General features: G+C 43.1%; 3 protein-coding genes across 5 annotated transcripts; 1 reads left to right on the top strand and 2 right to left on the bottom strand.

The window, feature by feature from the left end:
* Positions 1-1,722: 1,722 nt before the first annotated feature.
* Positions 1,723-7,661, top strand: eif6 (eukaryotic translation initiation factor 6). The gene is made up of 7 exons (XM_035630413.2): positions 1,723-1,806; positions 2,040-2,183; positions 3,886-3,971; positions 4,572-4,747; positions 5,394-5,570; positions 5,874-6,058; positions 6,620-7,661. Exons 2-7 carry the CDS (start codon positions 2,077-2,079, stop codon positions 6,627-6,629), a joined length of 741 nt encoding a protein of 246 aa, XP_035486306.1. The 5' UTR covers positions 1,723-1,806; positions 2,040-2,076; the 3' UTR covers positions 6,630-7,661.
* A 204-nt stretch (positions 7,662-7,865) lies between these two features.
* On the bottom strand, positions 7,866-14,695 carry map1lc3a (microtubule-associated protein 1 light chain 3 alpha). Of its 2 annotated transcripts, none has more exons than XM_035630415.2 (4): positions 14,463-14,695; positions 11,477-11,532; positions 10,819-10,925; positions 7,866-10,297 (listed from the first exon to the last, which is right to left on the bottom strand). In XM_035630415.2, the coding sequence occupies exons 1-4, from the start codon at positions 14,500-14,502 to the stop codon at positions 10,135-10,137; spliced, it is 366 nt and encodes a 121-aa protein (XP_035486308.1). In that variant the 5' UTR covers positions 14,503-14,695; the 3' UTR covers positions 7,866-10,134. The 2 variants fall into 2 exon arrangements, with proteins under 2 accessions (XP_035486308.1, XP_035486307.1); XM_035630414.2 differs by lacking the exon at positions 14,463-14,695 and adding an exon at positions 14,074-14,382.
* Positions 14,696-15,691: 996 nt separating this feature from the next.
* dynlrb1 (dynein, light chain, roadblock-type 1) lies at positions 15,692-18,661 on the bottom strand. 2 transcript variants are annotated; one of them, XM_035630416.1, is made up of 4 exons: positions 18,509-18,661; positions 17,701-17,776; positions 16,488-16,655; positions 15,692-16,306 (listed from the first exon to the last, which is right to left on the bottom strand). In XM_035630416.1, the coding sequence occupies exons 1-4, from the start codon at positions 18,515-18,517 to the stop codon at positions 16,263-16,265; spliced, it is 297 nt and encodes a 98-aa protein (XP_035486309.1). In that variant the 5' UTR covers positions 18,518-18,661; the 3' UTR covers positions 15,692-16,262. The 2 variants fall into 2 exon arrangements, with proteins under 2 accessions (XP_035486309.1, XP_035486310.1); XM_035630417.1 differs by lacking the exon at positions 18,509-18,661 and adding an exon at positions 18,103-18,255.
* Positions 18,662-20,001: the final 1,340 nt, after the last annotated feature.

The raw sequence follows: 20,001 nt of genomic DNA, 5'->3' as shown, positions 1-20,001 counted from the left end.
GTATAGTCATTTTCTCATAGACTTCTATAGAGACAACCAGTGGAGTCGCCCTCTGCTGGTATTTACAGAAAAAAAATGTCAGGCACTTAATGTTGTTTTGTTATTTTCAGAAATACCAAGAGATAATATAAGTACAGGATAAATCCTCCATAGATGGATAGATGTTGTTACTTTATTTATTCCAAGCTGGGAAATTCCTGTGTATGCTTCTATTGTCATAATACCATTATTAATACAATACCATTGAATGGGTTTTTTTCTGTGGTATGCCAGGAATAATGTGAGTTCAGACTTAAAAAAAAAACAGACAGAGTGAGACCTCTCGCTTCACATACTGTACACACTCTTTGCCCCCCACCACCACCACCTGCGACAGTGACGCCACGCAGGTGGCGAGCTAATGGAAGTGTCAACAAACAATACGTCACACGGAGCGGCCGACGTGATTGGCTGAGAGTGCCGATCCCGCTGCTGCACGAGGACAGAGGAGGAGGAGGAGGCGGACGCGGACGGGCGGCGGTTGCTATGCAGGTTTTTTTGGAGGAGGAGGAGGAAAAGAAAAAGAGGGAAGACAAGTGTGGAGATTTTTCCTTGGCGCAGAGAATGTTCTCTGTAACAGCAGGAACATCAGCGGCTGACATATTGACATAACTTTGATTTTGATGCTATAGTTTTCACTCATGATGCTGCTCTTGTACTTTTAAGTTCTTGTCCTTCTCTTTACTCGCTGTTAAATCTCCTTTATCTCACTTTCCACTAACTATGTTCATCGTTATGCACCAAAAACACCAAAGCTAATTCCTTTGCATGTGGAAAATCTACTTGGCAAAATCTGATTCCGAGACCGAGAAGTAAAGGATTTGGATGGTTACACTTTTTTTTTCTTCAGGCACATTCAATTTGAAATAGAAAATGAAAATAAATGTTTTTTATCCATTGCTTTTTATGATTCTCCATCTTCTACCATTACTTTTAGCAGTTTCCTTCTGTTGTTTCTTTGCTGTTAAATGATGTATTAATTTATGTGCTGTCCTTTTCATTGTTTTCTTTATTAGTTTCCCTATTTTCAATATTGAAGGGCAGCGAGGATCGGTGCAATCACAGTTTTCTAATAAAGTTCTATTCCATTTCCGTGAAAGAGAGGATTTGTGTGAATTGAGTGATGGTTAAACATTTGTCTCATTGTTTTTTTATGTGTTTGTAAAATGTATTCATTTTTACTTTGCTAAACAAGAACACAAACTTGTGCAAGAACAAAAATAGGCGACAGAGCGCCAGCGAATAAAATTATCAAAATGTTTTTAAAGCAACTTAATTTGTCAAAGTGAACAAGCAGGTAAACAACAAGAGCCATAGACAAGGTCTGAATATTAAACCTGTTTTTAAAGAGAATAAATAAAATAAATAAATACATAAATATAAGCTATTTGTTAAAAAGTTAAAAAGAGAGGCACGTTTTTGATTAGTGTTTTAGATATTCAAATTCAAGAAAAACGATTTAAAAAAAACATTTGTCAAAGTGAACAAGCAAGTAAACAACAAGAGCCATAAACAAGGTCTGAATATTAAATTTGTTCGGTCGATTAAAAGAGAATAAATAAAATAAATAAATACATAAATATAAGAGGCACGTTTTTTATTAGCGAGAAGTCTTTGGTTTATATTGAAATTCAAGAAAAACCATTTATACAAATATTCTTATGACGCACCGTGCGTCCTGACGTCACTTCCCTAACGCGGAAGTCAACACGTGGGGGGCAGAACGGTTCCACCACGCTCGCTTTGCAGGCCACGTAACTCGCTCCGGTAAGTTCTCCCCTTCTCTCCGTTAGTCTGGACTATTTTTATATATTCATAAACACAAACTTCACCTCGTGTTTAATCGAAAACAACCTCGTCGCCGCGGCGCGAGTTAACGTGACGTCGTCTTCTCGCGCGGCGGCTGGGAGCGGTTAGCTCGTCTTGTAGCCACTTAGCTTGGTGCGGCTCGTGTCTAAACGCGGGGTGTTCTTCCGTGTTCTGTTTCCATCCTACTGCAGTTTCAGAATCGGCAGGTGAAGCCTCGTGTCCGTCGCCATGGCAGTCAGAGCATCGTTCGAGAAGAACAACGAGATCGGCTGCTTCGCCAAACTCACCAACACCTACTGCCTGGTGGCGATCGGAGGCTCCGAGAACTTCTACAGGTGAGGGGTCACGTGGGCCAGGTGGTCCGTCACGCGGCTGCTCGACTCCGCCTGAAATCATCAATCCATTAATCCATCAATCAATTAGATAATTAATCAATCGGTGTGATCAGGTTTCACCGGTGCATATAGGTCAGAGCTGATGAGGTCATCACGGTGTAATCTCTGCCTCTCTGTGGGAACATCAGGTGTGTCCGCTTCAGTCACATTGAGAAAGAAAAACTTTCAAATGAGTGGAAACTTTTCTAAAGGTCAATTCCCTGAGCATGTCTCCAAACATGAACTGTGGAAGATGTCTGGAAAAACTTGGTCCTGGGTGTGGGTAGAACAAGGATGAGAAGAAGACGCACCCCCCTCCGCTCTTCTCCTGGAGTGACGGCCGTTCTCTATTATTTCTTTACTCTTTTCTCTGTGTACTGAGTGGGTGTGGGACTGTACTCCTGTGGACATGGATGTCAGTGCCGGGAAGTCAGCGGGGGGCAACCACATAAAAGTGAAGTGAGGAAATCACACCTGTTGCCCTGCCGATCTTTCTGCTAGCTAGCCGGAGCTACCGCTGCCAGCGCTGACAAAACACACACCCACACCAGCCCACATTAAAGGGGCCGTACATAGGGACATTTTGCGGACATTTGTTTTCTCACAAACAGCCCCCCCCTCTTGAAATAGCACAGGAACCTACCTGGACTTCAGCGCGTGTCTGAAAGCAGCTTTGGTGGAGAGTATTTGACCCCGTTCAGACCTGCTGTTAACGTCTGTCCTGACTGATCCGACCGCAACGGTTCAGCTCTGATTTCCGGTTGAACGCATCAGAGATGCATTGATCTGAAGCAGCGATCGCCCGGACCGCCACATGAGAGCTGCATAAAGTTATCGATCAGTAATCTACTACAGTTTTATTCACCAACTGTTTTGATAAACGATTAATCGGTTCAAGTCGTCTTTATGGGGAAAAGGGTCAAAATTCTCTGATTTCAGCTTCTTAAATGTGAATATTTTCTGGTTTCTTTGCTCCTCTGTGACAGTAAACTGAATATCTTTGGTGTGGGGACAAAACAAAACCTCATCTTGGGGTTAAGGGAAACACGTTCAACATTTTCACAATTTTTTGGCATTTTATGGACCAAACAACTAATCGCTAATGAAAATAATTGTTAGTTGCAGCGCGAGAAAACATTCTCATGCTTTTCAGTGTTTCGCATACATTGATGTATTTATGGCCAACAACACGGTATGGGGTCACAAGTGTGTGGCACTGTTATTGTGGTGGGTTGGGGGTTGAAAGGTTTGGGAACATGTTCTATTCCTATATTTCTCTTCCCGATACCTGGACTTTGCGTATCGGCATTGGGTTCCAGTAAAGGGACGCGACCATGCCAATCCTCATAAAAAAAGAATCATATACTACAATTCATTGAATTATGGGTCTCTACATTATGATTCAGCGTGCTGGTGAGCACCACGCTGCCCTTTTTGAGCTGACTCATGCCGCTCGCCTCCACCGTTGGCAGTTCATTTAGTTTAGGGACAAAAGCCAAACTAATTATAAAAGTACAGAGTTAACGCAAAGGGCTCCTCTGTCTTCCGGCCGAGCGGTGTATCGACAGGCGGCTCAGCAAAGAGTCAGACAGTCCAGATTTAACAGCGGCGTGTTTGTGCTGCAGTCAGTGACGGTGCTGTTGTTTTGTTTGTGTGTCGGCAGTGTGTTTGAAGGGGAACTGTCAGAAACCATCCCGGTGGTTCACGCCTCCATAGCAGGTTGTCGCATCATTGGGCGGATGTGTGTGGGTGAGTAATGCTCCACATAACTACTTGCCTAACCCAAACCCTAATACTAACCTTAAACATGTCGTGTCCGTAAAAAGTTGTTTTATCTTATGGATACTTTTTGTCCCCATAATAAGACTGTGTTTAGAGACTCAGGTCCTCAAAACATGTGTAATACCTGCATCACACACACTCACACTCACTCATGTCTGCAAGACATCACAGAGACGTAGATCAATTTCCTGGAGACTTGAAACCTGAACCACAACTTCTCGCCTTAACCTTAATCTAACTTTCACCTAACCTTCAAACATGTCCATCACCTTAAAATTCAATGATTTATGGTGTGGGGACTTTTGTTTTGTCCCGTAATGTGGTTGTGGAAACACAGTTGGGTCCCCACAAAAGAAGTAATACCTGGAACAGACTTAGGTTCCCCCAAGAAAAACCACACACACATACACATTTTCTCTTTCATCAGCTTCTGGGATATTTTAGAAGTTTCTCTTGATTTTCATCTTTCCCTGTTTTTGAAAAAAGTTATCCCGACACACCGGACTCTCGTCCCCACAACCATTTTCTTATTTATTTATTTTTGCATTGCGTTTGTCTGGCGATCAGGGAACCGCCACGGTCTCATGGTGCCCAGCAACACGACAGACCAGGAGCTGCAGCACATCAGGAACTGTCTGCCAGAAGCAGTGAAGATCCAAAGGGTGGAGGAGAGGCTGTCCGCCCTCGGCAACGTCATCGCCTGCAATGACTACGTGGCGCTGGTCCACCCCGACCTCGACAGGGTGAGTGTGTGTCCCCACGTCAGCTGACGGTTGTTCAACCACATGCATTTGTTTTAAAGCTAGCGTGTGTAATGTTTAGAAAAACGTATTCACAGAAATTTTATATATTGTCCATAACTATGTGTTCATATATGTATAATCACCTGCAACAAAGAACCGATGTTTTTTCGTCAACTCTGAATGAGTTAAATATCGTAACATGAGTTGGACCCGACCTCCGTGTGAGTCCCCATGTTTCTACGTTGTGTTGAATACGGTCGTTGCACAAAACGGTTCCAGAATACGCCACGTTCGCGTTGAATTTTCAGCGCTGCCGGAAACGGATTTAGCTATGCACCACCATAAAGTGTCCCCTGTTGGGTGCTCAGTTGGTGGCGGTTTGCATTATATAGTATCCAATACATGCGAAAGTATAACATTTTATGTCAAAATCGTTCAAGCCAGATGTGACCCCACATGACCTGACAACTAAAGTTATCAACCAATCCACGAGTCTGTACACATGACTGTATCATTTGGATTAACGTCAAATCAACGAGTGACATGTGGCAGAATAACTTTTTTCCCCCCAACTCCAGGAAATCATGTGAAGCTTTACATCACTTAAAAACCTGCCGTGTCTCCCTCCTTCCCTCCGTCCGTTCAGGAGACAGAGGAGATCCTCGCCGACGCCCTGAAGGTGGAGGTTTTCCGTCAGACGGTAGCTGAGCAGGTCCTGGTTGGCTCCTACTGCGCGTTCAGCAACCAGGGAGGCCTGGTCCACCCCAAGACGTCCATAGAGGACCAGGACGAGCTGTCGTCCCTGCTTCAAGTTCCCCTGGTGGTGAGTGTCTGTCGGCGCATCTTTATGCTCCCGGGGCAAATCAGACATATATATATATATATATATATAAATATACATTTTCATTAACATAGACAGATCTGAGGTGTCGTGATAGTCGCAGCTCAGACGAGAACGTCATTCGTTCTGCAGGTATTTGCTCATAAACCATATAATTGGATGAATAAAAATGTTGACCTGATGATGGAAGGGGAGCATGAATGTGTTAAGCAGTTTTCATGTAATTTGTGGAAGTCGAGAAGAGTCGGACTGACTCACAATGTCGTCTGTCGACTTCCTGTTCAGGCGGGCACCGTGAACCGGGGAAGCGAGGTGATCGCAGCCGGAATGGTGGTCAACGACTGGTGCGCGTTCTGTGGCCTGGACACGACCAGCACCGAGCTGTCCGTCATCGAGAGCGTCTTCAGACTCAGCGACACGTCCCAGCCCTCTGCCATCGCCACCAGCATGAGGGACTCGCTGATCGACAGGTGGGTCATGCACGCACACACGCACGCTCATACACACGATTCCAAATTCAGTTTTCTCATTCTCATAAAACGGAAAGTAAAATATTTTTTTGTATAATATTCCACCCTTTTTATTTTTTGTCCTATACCCTGTCATCGTCGCAACGCCAGTTTAATCATGTGTTCAAGAAATAAAGTGAGCGTTTATTAAAAACGGCTCAGATCTGGTTTGACCTACATTTTTCTGTTATTGTTCACACAGAAAAGATTGTATCACTTCGGCTTTCGTAACGCTCGTGGGCCGGGCTGACTCATGATGCTTCTTCATCACACACTGTTCCTCACTTAGCGCGCGAGCACACACACACACACACACTGTAATGGCAGCTTTTTAGTGGTTTGGGTTCTGATGTAAAGGTCGGTTTGCCTTCGCCCATAAAACCTGCGTCGCGTTTCCACAGAAACATTAATATCTGCCTCTTTCTTTGTCTGTGTGCGACTGAAATGATTTTTCATCGCCTGGTTTTCATCACGCCACTCACCTCCCTGAGACTAAAACCCACTCCTCTGTTTCCCCATCAGCATGGCGTAAGCCGGCGCGGAGCTCTGCTGCGGTTCGCCCCGGTCTCACGCACGCCGCCGCCGCCACCACTCGTATGCCGGACCTCATTTCTCAGCCTCCTTCAAAAGAGATAAACGAGTCTCGTCTTGAGTCTTGTTCAGACGGCGTCCCAGCTCTCACCTGCAGCTGCTGTGTCTCTCGTCACTTCATTCAGGAGGGTCACTCTTTTCTCAAACACCTCAATGACCTCAATCATTGTTTTAAAGCCAAAAAAATCTGGTACCTGCAAGGAAATCATCAGAGTAAAATAAAATTTAAAAAGCTTCAGCTCCACTCACCTTTAATTTATGAAGGGCGCATATGTTCGGTGGTAGTTTTTCAGAGTGGAGGCCGAGTCTATGGAAGTTACCAGGACAAACAGGTTGAGGAGTCTGAGATTTCAGCCTTTGTGGCACCAACATGAATATATATATATTTTTTTTTATCAAACAAGTTGACATAACACACATTTGTTTCTGTTTGATAAAAAAAAAATGTGTGAACTCCGTCTGTAGGAGTCTTTGTTCCATTTCCTCGACAGACTCGCCAACAACACAAACGTTGATGAGACTCTGAAGGGTGACAGCGCCCCCTGCAGGCTCATTGTTGTTGTCACTGAAAGCCTTTGAATTTGATTGGTTCCTCACCTGCCTGCCGCTATGAGAAATTTAACATACACACACACACACACACACCTTAAACGTGGCAACTGTGATTAACATTTTTTTTGTTTGTTTTTTACACAAACCACTGTCGCTTCTGTCGAGGAAACTGTAAGAACAGAAAATGAAGATGTAAAGAGAAAGAAGCTTCCTGTGCCTGTGTGCTCAGCTATGGATAAAAGCGGAGGCGGATGTTTTTTGTTTTTTTGGTCTGGTAGAAATGAGATGCACCGATTCTGCGCTCACAGACTGAAAGGCCTCTGTCTGTAAACGCAGAACGATCGGACGGATATTTTTCCGAACCTACGAAATGTCTCGTCTTGTCTTAAAGTAAAAATAAAATCAATCACCCTCTTTTTAACTGTTCGTCCTTTTTCCTTAAGAGGCGTCTGGAAAATCCAAGAGGATCAGAAGTGTAAGATCGTATTTTCTGAAGAGTTAAAACTTCTAATGTCCCAGGGGAAGAAACTTGTTGAGTCTGCGTCGTATCTGCTGAACGTTACTGTCTTCAAACAAGACATCTGTTTAACACAAGTTCAAGCTTCATAAATGACAAGAAAAACTGTTTAAAGGCAACTTTTTTTTATTATCATCATTATTAATTGGCAAATGCTTTTAATAATGTAGCAATGGGTCTATGTACACCCCTCCAAACAGTGATAGTGTCATAAAGCCTAGAGAAAACACTTTTGTAATATATTGATTATATGATCGTTTATACGCACACAGTTGTTTTTTGTTTGTTTGTTTCAAACACATACACTTATCTCCTGTTTTTGGTTTGGGAAACATCAAAAAAGACTTTTTTCTAAATAAAACGAAACAGTTATATCTATAGTGTAAAATCAATGTACATTATAAAAAAAACTCAAAACATGCAATGCCTGTAGTGCATCATAACCTTTTTTCTGTGTATACATATTTTGTTAAAGAAAGGCAGACGGACAGACACAGAGCAGCAGCAGCTCTACAGATACAAAAAGATCATCGTTATAGAGATACAGTAATTCTTAAAAACAAAAAAAGACCTCTATGCCAACTCTTTTTACACTTGTATTAATTTATGTGCAAAAGAAGCTCATTCATTTCCTACGTTAAATACTTTGTATTTTTGTCTAATGCTCAAATCTAAGCTACCATGACGCGCGCGGCAAAATCTTTACAAGCTCCGTAACACAAGGCCGAGAGGAGGCGCCGCCGCCGCTGCCACAGTGGAGGAACGACAGTGAGCCACCATCTTCTCATTAAGTCCACGTCTCCAGCTCGTTATAAAAAGACGGAATCATTTTGGCGTTTCACTGCACCGTCCGTTAACGGGATGAGGGAAATAAAAATATCACAGCGTCAAAACAAAAACATCCTGTGACCACGCGGCGCCTCGTTTGCCACTGTGGAGGCGGGATCTCCTCCGGCGCCGCCGCCTCCTCCTCTCCAACAGAGTCAGAGTCCAACTTGATAACTGCTTTGCTTCCTAACATTTTTGTCATTCCCTACCTTTGTGCATTTTTCTGTTTTCACCGGTTTGCATGTTTGTTTTTCAGCAGGATTACGCAAAAACTGTTGGGCCTGGTTCGTTCTCTCTGTTCTATCCTTCCGAAAAACAAACCAAAGCGTGAAAAGCAAGCGAGCGGGCCTGTAAAATAATCTGCTTCACCTGATTGGCTTTTCGTGACATTGAATGTGGGGTTGGGGGGGACTTGTGCAAGGAAGACAGGTAGAGTAGTGATACTAAGGTGTATTTGTGCTCGGGGGGGGGGGGTGTTTAAACATTTGTCCCGAGAGATCCGATCACACGTTAAGATCACACACGTGTCCTGGATGTTTCTGCTGTCATTTTTACAAAACGAGTTTTGCTCTAGAATCTGCTTACTGCCCCTTTAATGTCAGGTGTGAACGGGGTGAAAGACGCAAACGGACCCGTCGGACCCAGAAGTGACACATGACAGTAGCTTTACAGTGGAGGAGGGAGGGACAAATATTGCACGTGTGAAATTACTGTTGGCGCAAGGAGGATTACAGTCACTTCTGATGGTCTGGTTGGCGAGTCGAGCTCCGGGCTGACGGTAAATGTATGAATCAAACAAACTCAGATCTACTCATGAAAACACAAACTAAAACTATGGCTTCGAACTAAAGACGCTAATCAAAAAGAAAAAAAATACTTGAGTTTAAAAATAAGTGAAACAACAGTCACGATATTTATATCTACCTTCTATCTCCACCGTTAGCAACGATATAGACGGGACACGGCGAAGCTGTCTTTCACCTCGGAGGGTTTAAAACTCTAAAACTGTATCAGTGACGTCACCGAGCGTCGCAGCAGCTCGTCTGACGCGCGAACAGAACGGTGGGTCCAAAGGTCCGACGCCGTGGTCTCGGACGTTTGGACCCCACTGTACCTGTGTAGCTTAAAGGATGTCAATAAATCAAACAATCATATCTCATCTATCAATAGAGTGTTTGTGGAACTTTGCGGATGGCTTCTAAACCCTCCAAAGTCACCGGTTGGTTTGTCCCACCCTTTTCAAAATAAGAGAGAAAAGGTCTGACTCTGATCTATGACTCTTGAGGACGTCGTCAGGCTTTTGTAGCTAGTGTTGTGTTTACTGACCAATATGACGAAGGTGCTCGATTAGAGAGTCAGAGAGAGAGAGAGAGAGAGAGAGAGGGAGGGGGCGGGAGGGGAGGTCACTGACTGACGCAACAAAGACGAGAGGATGGTGGAGTTTGGTGGTTTCTTGTTCTCCCCGTCTAACCTCTCTCCCCCTCAACTCTCCCAACGCCTGACGACATCCCCGCTCTCCCCCTCCCTCCCCCCTCCACCAGCCACCTCCCTAGCAGCCGAAGGTCTCCTGCGAGGCGTAGACCATGTAGAGGAAGCCGTCCTCGTCCCTCTCCTGCTCGTAGATCTCGGAGATGGACGTGGACACGGACACCATGCTGTGCTGGTTGACCAGCAGGAAGAAGGCCTGCGTGGGGTTCAGCTGCAGCCGACGCCTGGAGGAGGAGGGGAGGAGGGGAGGGAGACCGGGGTGAGGATAACACGAGAGACAGGGAAAGTCAAGGTGGAATTCGTTTTTCACTGGTAACGCTGGGCGATACAGCCTATTAATAATATCACAAGATATTTCTGTTATAACCCGATACAAACTGCTCTCCTCTTCATAAATGCACAATTGAACCCTTTGATGCGTTCAATCACACCCGTATGAGGATTCTAGTCGCCCCTGCAACTTATGTCTGTATTAAAACATTCTTTAATCTTAATTATATTCATTAATGGTTTTGATCAGGAAAATTTTAAACTTGTGAGCCAGGTCTTGACGAAAGACCTGTTGACAAAAACAATCAAGACATATTCCGCTCTGCTCTCATTTTCACCTCCTCTCCTTGCGTGTGTGTGTGTGTGTGTGTTCATGCGTGTATGCGTGTGTGTATGCGTGTGCGTGTGTGCGTATGTGTTCATGCATGTGTGCGCGTGTGTGTGTTCATGCGCGCGTTTGTGTGTGTGTGTTTACCTGATGATCTTGACCAGCTCGCTCATGTTGACGTGGTCCGGCACCAGGAACTTGGTCTTGTCCAGAACAGGTAACTGCTTCTCTCCCTTGTATCGCTCAATGATGACCTGCCGTGGTCGTAAAAGCACAGAGCGATGTCAGTAACGGTCAGTCGTCCACGTGCGGTCGGTTGCACGCGTTTGTTTTTTATTGATTTTTAAGCGGCATTAAGTAAAAACAGCCTTACTTAGCTAAGCCTCCCGTGAAACTGCAAAGTTTGGCTTTTTTGCCTTAGTTTTTTTAAATTAGTGAGCTTTGTTACCTGTGGACAGCGCCAGACTAGCTGTTTCCAGTCTTTATGCTAAGCTAAGCTAAGCTAAGGCTGTAGCTCTAGCTAATGTTTGGTAAGTAAGCAGATAAACATGTTTATGAAACACATCGAGGAAGAAAGACGGTGAAACCAGGCTTCGTTCTGAAACGATCTGAAATGATCAATATTGGCAATTCATCTAACTGATCAATGGAGTTTTAGGGCAGTTTCATCAAATGGTTATTTTATCGCACACACACATAAAAGCTTATGTACATTTACATACCAGCAGACAAAGAGACTTTTGACAGGCTAAAGTAAGTGTGTGTGTGTGTGTGTATGTGTGTGTGTGTGAGATCGGCAGCTTACAGGGATCTTGTTGGGGTGCTGATCTCGGATCTGCTGGACCTCTTTGCACCGGTCAGCTGTGGAAAAAAACAATCTGTAAACAACAAGCTGACCGACAAACCTCTGCTCATGTCAACAGTCTGGGTTGTGCTGCTCTTACACTTGAAAATGAGCAATGTACTCATTCCCCGAGATAAAGCACTTCATTAAAACCTACTGTGTCTCTGTTGGGGGATAAACTCACACTCACAGAGCGCAGACGTCCACACAGACTGAACGTCTCGCAACGGTGAAGAATCCTTAAAAAGAAAAAAAATCCCTGTATCCAGCTAAATTTAATCAGCTGTTACCACGGTCGAGACCTTCTATCTTTGATGTGCTTTTCATGCAAAGCCTTCTATATCTTTTTTTTTTTTTTTTAAAGTAATTTTGCTAAAAAACAAACTGACAGACAGACTGAACCGATCACATAACATCCTTGTCAGAGGTATTTATAGTCTCCAGGAACAGCAGGAAGCCAGAGTTGTGTGCCGCCACATCTAGACTCTTAGATGATGCCGGATCCTGCTGCTTAACCAAATGTTCTTGTGCGTGTGTTGACTTTTTCCATTTGTGTCCTTGCAATTTGATGTCTGCGATTGCATGTATTTACATAGTTTTCACATCTTTGCATGTCATTTGTGTATCTGTGAATGTCGCATTCAGTTCCTGCGACAGCAGCCGTTTGTGCTTTGCAATGGTTTTATCGCCTCACCATCTAATTTTACACAACGCTCTGTAAATAACCCACTGCCCTATTTCAGGGGGGGGGGGGGGGGAATAAAACCTCCAGCTGTGTTTTAATCACTGGCTGAGCTCAAAGCACAGAGCATGGAGGGGCAGGGACATGTGAATGGTTTCTTTGTTTAGCTCTGGGAGATTTTTTTTTTTTTTACCTAGCAGTGAGAATGGTCCATAATTTATTACTTACTTACTTATTATAACTTTCTTGTTTTTAAGTATAATTCACTTCCTGGCTTTGCATCAGAAACATTGTTTCAGTGTAAATAAAGATGGGCGACACGACAGCTCCTCAAAGTGAAGCCAAATCATCTGGATCGCCCCCTGGTGGCTGGCTGCAGTATAGGTCATAAACCCTGCCCCCTCCACGTTAGAAGATGGACCAAACTAAAAAATATCAAAGTAAACGTCAAATAAAAATGTGTCCAAACGTGTTTTCTGTTATTTCCGGTAGTTCTTATCACAATGATGTATGTTCGAGTGTCCATGTTTCGGATCAGTTTAAAAAAAAGAAAAAGTGATGTTATAGAAACGGCTGAGACGCCATGATTGACAGCGGACTCGTGATTGGTCGGGTTAGTGTATGGGGCGGGACCTCGATACCGCGGCTCCACTCCACAATCACAACTGCACAGACGCCGAATGACGTCCAACGCACAAGATGGCGCCGCCCGAATCTGGGATAATTTGGCTTCATTTTTGTACAACAGGAGGAGATGGAGGCGCGTCGTCCATCTTTATATACAGTGTGTGATCTGAACAGTCAGGAACCTGCCTATTACAACCTATCTCTTTAAAAAATAACAACAACAATTCTTTCAGAACTGGCTCTAATATTCCTGGTGTCCCTGGTGTGTCACATATTTATATCTATTTATTTTTTTTTGCACCGGCCTGCAACCTATAGATTAGAAAATACTGCTGTGAACCAACTTTACTAAGTAAACCCCCACACCGAACCAAACAAGAATATTTATCATCTGTTCACACAGGCCAAGGTCTTTTATTGTTTCATAACCCCAGTGTGTCACTGTGACTAACTGTGGCAGTGATCCACAAAGTCAACAAGGCCAGTTACTCACTGGGGAACATGATGACACACTCTGGCATCTCAACTCTAAGGACTTTAGAAAGAGGTTATATACAAAATAGAATGTAACAACAACAGTAAAAGGGAGTCTGTTGCTCGCTTCTCCCCCTGTTTCCCCCAGCCTGGGCCACATTATGCAATGGACCAGACTGGAGCCTGGGCTCCTCCCTTCCCCAGGATAAGGGGGCCGTCGTCTGGCATCATATTACAGCATGTGTTCTTGGATAATGTGTCAGCACATGTTGTTTTGCTTTGAGCGAACACGAACTGTGAACTCCCCCCCCACCACCACCACCCTAGCTTACCCCAGACATTTAAAGAGCCAGGCCGCTAGCTCCACTAGCTCCCACTAGCTTCTACTAGCTCCACTAGCTCCTACTAGCTCCCACTAGCTTCTACTAGCTCCACTAGCTCCAACTAGCTTCTACTAGCTCCACTAGCTCCTACTAGCTCCCACTAGCTTCTACTAGCTCCACTAGCTCCAACTAGCTTCTACTAGCTCCTACTAGCTCCCACTAGCTTCCATTGGGTCCATTAAGTCCACTAGATCCCACTAGCTTCCATTAGCTTCCACTAGCACTAGCTCTTACTAGCTTCCACTAGCTCCATTAGCTCCACTAGCACTAGCTCCCACTAGCGTCCACTAGCTCCCACTAGCTTCCACTAGCCTGGCGGAGCTAATGTGATAGTGACAGTCAAGTGACCCAGTTGGATTTTATACATTAGCAGCCAAAGAGTGAAAACCTACATGGGTCACGATGACGCTCCTCCGTGACGTTACGGCGTCGGAGACATTTCAAATGGATTTTTAGCATGTTTCTGTTTTTTCTATCATCATCAGTTGTTACGTCAGTCTTGCGTCAAACAAAGGATTAATCTCTAAACTTTGACGTCCTGCAGCTTTTGCGCTAACTGTTTACTATCGAGATGACCCAGAACATCTATGGTGTCAACCCGCTGAGAGACTCGTGCAACGTCCACGGTTCCGGTTACGGACATGTAAACAACATGCAACTATACGGGCTAAGCTAGGTGGCTAACACGGGCCAGCTAGCTCCTCCGCCGCTGCCGCTGCTGCCGCTCCTGTTTACAGGCTTCACAACACCGCCTGTCCCCCCCCGGCGGGCGGTGTCTTACCGAACGTCCTCCTCTGTTTGAAGGGTCTGTCGGACGGCATCTCTGTCGGCGTCGTTACACGGTCGTTACCCGCCTAATGTTCCGGTACTGCTACTTGTTATAACGCGGCCCGGGTTGACAGTTCGTCTTGTTTGTCCGACTGCTGCCGATTCTCCGCCGAGTGAGTCTGAATCTAAAAACTGCTCCGGACAAACAAAGCAAGTTAAAACCCCAGGCGCTGACGTCACCCGCTGCTCGCTTAAAGGGGACGTCCGCCGAGTTTAAGAGTCATGACTTTACAGTTTCCAGCACTGTTACCAAAGACTGTTAATAACACTGTCAATAACACTCACGGTCTACCAGCCACACAGTCTATGCAGGAAGTGTTGGCTATTATTTATTTATTGTTTTTAAAAATCATAGAGCTTCGTTAAAAGCCTCAAAATGACAACAGGGATGTCAAAGGAGATGGAAATATAAGAGTTCCCTTAAAATAAAAAGACACTATGGCTAATAAATATTCATAACCACCAAAAAGTGATATAAAATGACCCAAAAGAGACACGATGGCTAAGAGACACAAAATGACCAAAAAGAGACACACCGCAGCCGATAGAAGAAGAGACACACATTGGACTAAAAGCCAACGTACAACAGTCAAAAAAAGATGCAAAACGATCAACTAGAGACACATGACTAAAAATAGACACATTAAAAACAGATGCAAAAAGATCAAGTATGACCAAAAACAGACAGCCTACAGCCAATAGAAGACCTAAAATGACCAAAAAGAGAAGCACAACGATAAAAGAGATGCAAAAAGATCAAATGGAGACACACATTGACTGAAAAGAGTGACACAATGGCCAAGAAATACTGAAAATGACCAAAAAGAGACACACTACAGCGAATAAAAGACACAATGAATAAGAGACACATTGGCCAAAACCATATCGGCCAATCATATATGAATGATGAACATACAGTATGGCAAGTAGTTTATTGTGATGGGCCAACATCAGAACAGTGCTACGTTAGATGGTGTTGTTGTGAAGTCTGACAGCTGTTGGGATGAATGACCTGCAGTAGTAAATAAACAAGTTTGTTAACATGCTCGCCAAAACAACTCTGTAAGATTCTGTCACTGTGTTTGTGTTGATGGTTTGCTTTGACACCAAAAATACTTGTCACTGGTTAAAGTCTAGTGTTTGTTAACTAACTGAGATAAAACATGACAGAAAACACACAAGAACATTTTGACATTTTTTTTATTTCTTCATTTGTTACAAATAGCTAACAGGGACGTGACATGACAGGAGCAGAGGCGATTGTAGTGTAGTTCGCTGTTCACCACTGAAATACTGCACTTCAGCATCTTAAGCCAACTAAACAATAAATAACAATCCCGTGATTTCTGTTAAGATTGCATTGAAAAACTAAAAGATCTTTAAATCTAAATAGGTGTTGCAGTCTCTCTCTCCTTTATAACTGTGCATCTTTAAGTTAAGGTAGTTCAGCAGGTATGTATTTCTCGCCATGTGCTATAATACATGATCAACACAGTATCATAACATACATTATGCATGGAGAAGAGACTGAACTGGAATGATAGAATAAGGGGGGAAAGAGCGTCACCGAGCCCAGACTCAGTTTTGATCCACCTTTAGACCCGTCTTTACTCCTTTATTCAGCGAATGCATCAATAAGCTTCTGATAAAACAGGTTCTGTTTCATTAATTGAGACAAAAACAAAAAAGTTTGGCTGTTTAGATATGAAAGATGGACAGAGTAACAAATCGGGGGGCAGCAGCTGCTCCTTGTTCAGTCTGAGGGGTTCTGAATGACGATCAAGAAATAGTCCTTATCTGTGAAAAGAGGGAGAATGGATTAAAATAAACATCTTACAACACATGAGCAGACAGAGACTCTAATAAATGAGTTTGTCTCCAGACAAGAAAGTTCTGGGTCGTCTGGGCCTCTGTGTGGGGTGTTGTTCTCTCCCTGTGTCTGAGTGGGTATGAACACCCCGACTGAAGCCCCACCCACCTGGAGCGATCATGATCTCGTTCTTCTTGGAGCGGACCCGGAGGAAGGTGAGGTCGTTCTGCGGGTCGATGTCTCTTACGGTGCTCCTGGCCTTCATCACCAGCTGGTGGATGAGTCCGGCGTAGTGCACCGTGCTGGAGTTGTCCAGAGTCGTCTTGACGGGGATTCCTGAGGTGACAGGAAAAGTCAATACAATGAATTGTCAACAATTTTAAATGATGATAAATAGTTTCTGTCATTTTCCCCCAGCACCATTAGGGCCAAACATTTGCTGATTAAAGCTTCTCAAACGATTAGAATTTGATGTTTTTGTTTTTTGGGGGGTGTTTAGGTCACAAAAGAAACGGAAAGTATAGAAAACATATCTACAACTAATATGATAAATGTTAACATCATTTTTCATTATAATAATCTTTGTAACGATTGACTGCTTCGCTTTGTCTCATGTGATATGTAACTTATTGGCTTTGGACATTAAGATTTAAAATTAAGATGTAACTTAATTGATCCCCCAGAGGGGAAATTCAAATTGCATTAAGTGAGACAAAAACAATGTTGTTCTTCATTATTCATAGACATTAACAGAAAATGAAATTCATGAATTAAAAAAATTGATTTAAAGATAATCAATAATGGGAAACAGTTTGTTGCAGCCCCAATACATTTAACATAAAACTGTTCTTTGGACAGAGAGCTTGGTGAATATTAGAGCCCCGACCAATATATCGGCTGATATTAACATTTCACAGACCAATCGGTATCAATGCTTATGTTTGCCGATAGGAAATCTTTCAGTCTACAGAATAAACAAAGCACTAAAAAAAAATAGCATTTACGATTGAATTTGATTTATTTGAATCTTGAATTTGAATTCAAGATCTATACATTTGGTTGTATTTGTCTTTTTTATCATAGTTATTTATGATAAAGTTCAGGGTTAAGTTAAAATATCAAGGCACAATTACATTTCTTTGTCATAAAGGTTTGATAATGACTTCTTAAGAATCACTGACAAATTTATATATCGGCCGATGTATCGGTAAAGGAAATCTCATACTCCATAATATCGATATCGGCACTCAAAAATCCCTATTTTTCTCTAGTACATGTATCTACTGTACATCGCTGTTCATGCTGTTACAGTAAATGACAGACAGATGGGATGAAGGTCACAAATACCAGACTGCAGGTAGTTTACATGAGGCGGGTTTACCTTCTGAATTGACGATGATGATTCCCTGCACTCCTTTCTGACTCTGGATCCTCTTCAGAGTTTCTTCTACTTCAGCCTGAGACAGAGAAAGAGAGACGGAGGCGAGGGGTTAGCGTCAGGAGAGTCAGCTGCTGAGGACCCCTGTGTGAAGTGAGTCCACAAAGCAACACGAGCACAGAGGACAGGAGGAGCTGCTGCCGACAGGACCGTCACAAACACACAAAACATCTGCACACAGCTGCTAACCATGACAACGCCCGGCTAACACAACCAAGCTAGCCCCCCTGTTAGCACCTGCGCGACATCTCTTAAAAAAGAAAACCGCACATGCACAACAGTCACGACGGCAAATCTGAACATTGTTTTATTAGAAACCCTCGGGAGTTCGTCGCTGTGTCCTACCATTGTGAGTGTGTGAGGAGAAAAACCGCGTCAGAAGACAGCTAACTGCTAACGGCTAACGCTCCTGTGTTTTGACGAGTGAGGTCAACTTCCGGCTGAGCCGCCTCGCCGCTGCGTTCACGCGCCAGGGCAAAACGTGGGAGTTATCAGGGAAACCGTTTTAGAAGAAGAAAACAAAGGGAAGGTAATTCCCCCCCCTGCTGGTGGAAATATTTATTATTTATCGCTATCACCACAATGCAAATAACAGGGGGCGGGTGTTGCTCAGGGTAAGAGCTAGAGTGGGTCGTCCACTATCCCAAAGATCGGCGGTTCGAGCCTAGCTTCCCCCTAGTGACGACAGTGTTTGAATGTGCGTGAACGTGACATGTCCTGCATAAGCGATACATAAATAAAGTCCATTTACCAAGTCCATTCGCGGCTCGTCGGGGGAGAAGAGGGAGGCAGCGCCACCTCAGACAAAGTTTAAGGTGGAAAATAAAAAAAAAGTTATATGTGATGACAATGAAACACCACTCGGTTTGAGATTCTGTGTTTGTGTGTGTTAACTGAATAAATATAGTGCGTAATTTCGTCTCGATTCCTGAGATCAAACCGGCCATCAGAGGCTCCATGGATCTATTAACGATCAAAGGAGGCTTAAAACAGCTTCGCCTCCCTTGGTGGGAAAAACAAACAAACCAATCAGAGTTAAGTTGATTGCTGTTGTCAGGTAGAATTCAGTATCTCTGACATAGTAAAAACAACAACAACAACAACAACAAACAAAAAAAGTTGAAGGGAGGCTACACATAAAATGTTGTGTACCCTTCTTACATTAAAGATAAACGCCAACAATGGAGGGCCAGGAGGATACACTGCAATATCTACTTGTCAATATGTTTTGGAGATTTGACATTATAACACCAGCTACAAATAAAAAAATAATAGCAATTGACCAATTTCGAAACTAAATATAATTTAGTAGAAGGGATAGTCTGCCTCCACAGTGAAATTACCCACCAGACGCTACTGAAATTTATATTGGAAAATAAAAAATAAAAAAATTCAAACTAAGGCTCTATTTCTTCTGCAGGAAATTGTCGAAGGACAGAAAATTAACTACATTTGATAAATCATTTAAGTCTCTTTTTTCTCTTTTCAGTTTTTTGACTGTTGGTCAAGCGACAACATCAAACAAAATAAAGTAAATAACAGACATATATCGGTATCAGAGCTTATGTTTACCAATTTTAAATCTTTCGTTGTACAGAATAAACGATGCAGAAAACAAATCTGCATTTATGTTTACATTTTACGTTAAATAAATAATGGCGGAAATACGGTTGTATCTGTGTTTTCTTTTTATTTATTGTTATTTATGATACATTTTATGGTAAAATATCAAGCCTCAATTACATTTATTTGTCACAAATCTTATGATTTTTTTTACAGATTTAAATATATATTTACATATATATCGGCTGATGTATCCGTATGGGAAATCTATAAACGATATTATTTATTTTATTTTTATTTTTTCCTTAAATGCCAAGAATGTAAACGATGAGGGCGCGGCCAGCAGCTGCATCAACCAGACTCAAATAGACAAGCCAGAACAGGAAGTTCAGTGATGTTGCTTTCAAAGTAAAGTTGAGGAGGTGACAACAACAACCCAAGGCTTATATAAAAGAAGAGGAAATTACCTTTGACAGAAGAAACAACAAGAAACAGAGACAAAGTGTCTCTTCCAGTGCGGGGGTCTGATAAGAGGCTCTGTTGAAAAAAAAAAAACTTGCTGGAGAGATTCACAAGCTAAAAGCTCAACCAAGTACATTTACTGAAGTTTTGTACTTGAGTGCCATTTTGAGGAACCTGTACTCAACTTGAGTATTTAATTTTTACTAGCTATGGTAAGTT

The sequence above is a fragment of the Scophthalmus maximus genome, chromosome 6 (assembly GCF_022379125.1).
Source record: "Scophthalmus maximus strain ysfricsl-2021 chromosome 6, ASM2237912v1, whole genome shotgun sequence".
Lineage (NCBI taxonomy): Eukaryota > Metazoa > Chordata > Actinopteri > Pleuronectiformes > Scophthalmidae > Scophthalmus > Scophthalmus maximus.
The sequence above is the reverse complement of the archived record's forward strand: the minus strand, read 5'-3'. Positions and strand labels throughout refer to the sequence as shown.